At 46.5% G+C, this 5124-nt stretch overlaps 1 protein-coding gene across 1 annotated transcript; it reads right to left on the bottom strand.

The window, feature by feature from the left end:
* Window positions 1-2709: 2709 nt before the first annotated feature.
* Window positions 2710-4184, bottom strand: tmem229b (transmembrane protein 229B). Its single transcript, XM_052085595.1, is given in 3 exon segments — window positions 2710-3369; window positions 3958-4090; window positions 4092-4184. Coding segments are annotated over 3 exon segments (792 nt in total). The 5' UTR covers window positions 4152-4184; the 3' UTR covers window positions 2710-2770.
* Window positions 4185-5124: the final 940 nt, after the last annotated feature.

Raw genomic sequence — 5124 nt, forward strand, 5'->3', positions numbered from 1 at the left:
GTCTGGCTTTGGCAAGGTGTGACTGGACCGCGTTGTTTTACCATTCCAAGAATGAGGTCAGCGACAACTCACAACGAGGAAGCCGGAGCCTGCATTTCCAGTTTTCCTCTGTCACTCATTGACAAGATGCAACAGTGAACACCGAGCAAGGTTAAAAGGTTCCAGGCGTGTTTGTGATTGTTTGCCGACACCAATCAATCAATCAATCATCCGGCGGCGACACAAAAGCCAAAGCCAGAAAGCTCCGGGGGTAGATTCCGCCATTGTGGCATGACGACGGCAGTGAACTCTCACGGCCGTCTGGCCACCGACTCTCAGCCAATCGGCGATGACGCGTCACCGTGGATGGATGGCCATTCAACGCGCGGCTGACGCTTTTGTTTACTTAAGAGAAAAAGGATGGTGGCGCTCTTTTGTGTGACTGTCAAAGTGGAGTTAGGCCATCTTAAAATAACTTAAGCACACCCGTTGAACTTTAAATGGGTTCGGAAAAAAAAAAACGCAGGAATTTAGCCATTGTTTTATGAAAAAAAAAACCTTCCATTCGCGAGTAGTCGTCGATTTGAATTCGATCAACTGTTCAGCCGTCATCAAGCACGACAGGCGTGAAGACGACGTTGGGTAAGGCAAGAGCAGTTGAGCGTCACCACGCAGTCGGGACTCTTATCTTGTTTGCCGAGCGCACCAGAGGTGACAGCTGCCCCCTCAGTGTCAACAAGCGGTTGACATCGACGGTTGCCGATCGAAAAGCGCCTATTTGCATGCCATGGGGGGGTGGCAAAAAAATGACAAGAGTAAGGTGGCAAAAGTTGGGATACTATGCGTCAAAAGAAATATCTGAAATTCAAATTCTGAAATGTTCACGCAATGGAATTACGGAATTTACTCTGCGGGAAAAAAACCACCGTCTCGAGTTATTACGACTTTTTTTTCTTTAGTATCAAGATTTTTATTGACTTCAACTGACATTTTGTATTTTCTCGGCTCCCAATCCCATTTTATTCTCAACTTCTTCCTCGTAACCATTTTGTGTTGCTATGACAACATTTGTTAATAATCCGTTTCTATTCTAGCAACAGACCGTTTTGGCCCGCCAACTTCAAGAGCTCTCACCGTTACCGCCATTTGCCTTTCGCTGATGTCTGACATGATACGCGACATGATTTGCCGAGAGGCCGGATGGATCATCAGAGGGATTATTTACAGAGCAAACAACATTTTGAATATGCAAAACTGTGCCGAAAACCGTTGCGCCTGAGCGCGCCGCGCCGCGGCCGAGGGGCTTGAATGACTGACAAGGGTGTCGAAGCGGTCCGAGCGTTAGCTCGCAGTCTGTTAGCAAAGCAGCTGTTCGCATGCTAACATTCTACCTACAGCTGCATTTGATTTTTAGAAAAGAATGAAAATGAAACAGACAAGTCTAACACTAGCAATGAAATACAAAAAGAATGTTAAGTTAAAAAAAAATAATTACGTCAGTCTGTCCAACCAAATCCAATTCAAAATGGGTTCCCGTCGTACCCCAGAAATATACACATAAATAAACGTATAAATATCTCGGAGATATAATACACATTCGTAGATACTTGGCCGTGGGCTTTTTGGTGCAATGCGACACGTAGCAGGGCCCGCAGACAGGACATTGGAAGGTCTCTCCAGTCAGTCTACATTTTGCAGTCGACTCTCCACCTAATACAAAGCGCCAGCGGCAAGTAGAAACCTGACGCGACAATGAAGGGGGATGGTGCGGAGAGAGAATCCTCCGTTGAAACTTGAGTTTAAGTTGCAAACGCCCATATTTGGAGTGGCGGGGTTGGAAGGGGGGTGGTGGGGGGGGGGGCTAGGGGCCAGAGCCTATGAAAGGGGTGTGCCGCCCAGGACACGTTCATGACCTACGTTACACGTACAGACACTTTTTTTAGGTATACTTACAGCAGGGGTGTCAAAGTCAGGTCCTGGAGGGCCGCTGTCCTGCAATGTCAAGTCTCCCCGTTGCAACTCAGCCGATTCAAATGAGCAGATCAGCAAGCTCTGCGAAAGCCTGGCATTCAACCTGTTCATTTGTATCAGGTGCGTTGCAACAGGGAGACTTGGAAAACATGCAGGACAGCGGCCCTCCAGGACCAGAGTATCACATCAGAGAAATGATGTGTTAGCATAGCAACTGTCCGCACGTTAGCATTTGATCCATTCACATTAAAAGGGAGCCCACAACTCTTGGATCGGATGTTGTTTACATTGTGGGTGTCCCCAGGGAGGGCGGCCCGGTGGTCCAGTAGTTAGGTTTGGTTTCCAGCACCCTTGTGAGAAGCGGATCGGAAAATGGATGTGACGGATGGTGTACCCAATGAAGTGTCCAGGGAGAATTTGCGTCACCTGTCGCTGAGTGAAGCGTGATAAACGAGGAGAGGTCGCCATCTTGTGGACATATGCGTGTATAACATGTTTTAAAATCTTTTACCTGCCTCTTTTTTTTAACCTTTTGACTTTTTAAAAATGTTTTTGTTCAAATCCACTTTCAAATAATATAACAATTCATGATGTACTTTCTAATGTTTTTGTACCCTCATTTTTTGCCACTCTTTATTTTTGCAAAACCAAAGAACCTTAAAGATACTTTTCACTTGTTTTCAATTATTTGTGAAACACAAGTCATTGATTTTACTTGCTTTTATTTATTTTTTTTTCACTTTTGATGGGGTTTTAAAAACTTTTTTTTTCTCATTTGGGACAATTTTTAGCAGCGAACCAGCCAAGTCGGCAAGGGCGCTCAGTCCCACTTGAACAAGCCACTGACCCCGCCGGCCCGCAGCCTCTTCTCGCTCCGGCGAGCGGCCCTGATGGCCCCGGCCACGGGGTCGGACCAGCCGTCGTCGGAACCGTCGTGGTAGCGCAGGCGCAGGGTATTTTGGACGACAAGGCGCTCCACCAGGAAGGCGGCGAAGAACCAGGGCAAGGCGTACTCAGCCGTCACTAGGCCCATGAAGTTATAGCGGAACTTGGAGTAGTCCCAGGGGCAGGCTTTGAAGCGACGCAGGAGCAGGCCCATGCTCAGCTCCCATGCGTACGTCCACAGCGTGTAGACGATGCAGCGCAGCACCACGTTGATGCGGTCGCGCAGCCGCAGGTACATGCGCTCGATGGCCAGGATGCAGGTGCCATAGAGGAACATCGCCCACAAGCTGGTGACGCCCGGCAGCTTCCAATTACGGTGCAGGGCGAAGTCCCAGCACCCCGTGAACATCACCTCGCACACATAGCCGTGGATGGCGTACAGGTACCAGCGGCACAGGGCCGACAGTGGCGACGGCGGCTGCAGGATGGACATTGTTGCCATGGCCACGCGGCTCGTGGACTCGGGGCCCAGGTCTGGAAGGGGGCGGGGAACAGGTGTCGTAAAGTGCCATTAAGCTTTGAGGGTGTGTGTGTGTATTTGCGTGATTACGTTTGGAGATTTTTGTGTACTTGCGTCCATGTTCCTGCGTGTACGGGTGTGTGCATTTTTCAGTTTATGTGTGGCTGGGTGTTTGTGGGTGTGTATGCACTCTCCCTCTGTGAGGGTGTGCACATCTGCATGGGTGGTGTGCGAGATTGTGCGTTACCGTTGCTAATTTCATAGTAAAAATTAATCCGTTATTACCTGTGCTAACTTTTCAGGCATACCTCTAAATATGCCTGATAACTTAATGATAACTGATGTTTGCTAAATGCCAAATTGAGTTTGGTTTTTCTTAAGACTTTTTGCAAAAATTGGGTAAAAGTTGTGAGCTCCCAAAAAGGTTTTTGCTTTTAGCAAGAGTCGCCAAGTCAGACGATTGGTAATAATCGTCTATATCGCAAATAATAAAACTGCATAAAAATGTAAATGTCTCACGTTTTTTTTAAACAATTAATCCCAAAGCATACATATAGTTGTATTCGTTTTAGAATAATTTGTTTTTCGTTTTTCTCACCCACCGAAAACTCCACCGGACTGCATCATCGAAAGTGTTGAATGAATAGATAAATATTTGGCACTTGAACGCACCACGGGCGGAGTCTGCGTTGCTTTGTACGCAAACGCGTCAAACGATGACGAGCCGTGTAGACCACACGCGCGCGCGCGCGCATGGCGAGACTCCTCTGCGGGGCACTGACGAGCCCTTGAACATCACGCACGCAAAACACACTCACGACGCTTAGATATGCTGTTGATACAAACCGCTAAAAGGTCATGACGCCACTGCAACGGCGTCGCATAATAGTGACGTTGGAAGTGTGTGACGAAATGACATGACACAACGAGGAATGAAGTCAACCGAACCGCGGACACCTCCTAAAACACCCAAGTCTCGCAAAACACCATTAAACACACACACACACACCAAAATTCCATTTGGCCCATGAAATGTCGCTTCAGTTCACAGCATGTCTCTTGGCTGCGCCGCTTGCGGCACGTGTATGCGGATGGAGAGATTTTTTATTTGTCTTTTGAATTGAATCAGATTCCAACTTCTTTGTTACCATGACAACCTATTCTCCCAGGGCCTAAACAATCAGCAGAGCAGGTAACCGTGTAACTTCAGCAGTGGCGTGCCGTGCATTTCAACCTTAAGCCTTCAGTGACGTCACGTACATGAACACAAGATAGGCTCGTCAGGCAGCACTTAATTTCGGGAGCATTTAAAACCCAGCAAGTATGCATTCATAATTAAGAGCAGGAAACTACATTTACAGATAGTCAAAAATAAAAAAGACGATTTAAAAAAAATACTCAATAAAATGCCACCCAAATGACGCGGTGTGATCATAAACAAGTCTGTCCAATACATTGCGCAATGTCGCAGTTTCATATAAGACACCAACCACACAATAACAAAACAAACTATTCTTTGAAAATAAAATGAATGGATCATTTGCATTTTGAGAATAGGCTATACAACAGCAAATAACTGAAAATGTTGAGCAGCTGAGATTGAACGAATTTTCGTGCACGAGGCCGACTACAATGTGCCATGATTAATTTGATACATTTGTCATTTTATTTCGTGACCATTAATACTAACGAAATAAAATAAGAAGAAATGTAAAATAAAATTCATTTACTCACCAATGTAGTGCCTGTTCACTGAGCTGCAGATCGAC

This window comes from Hippocampus zosterae, chromosome 14, assembly GCF_025434085.1.
Source record: "Hippocampus zosterae strain Florida chromosome 14, ASM2543408v3, whole genome shotgun sequence".
In the NCBI taxonomy this organism is placed as follows: domain Eukaryota; kingdom Metazoa; phylum Chordata; class Actinopteri; order Syngnathiformes; family Syngnathidae; genus Hippocampus; species Hippocampus zosterae.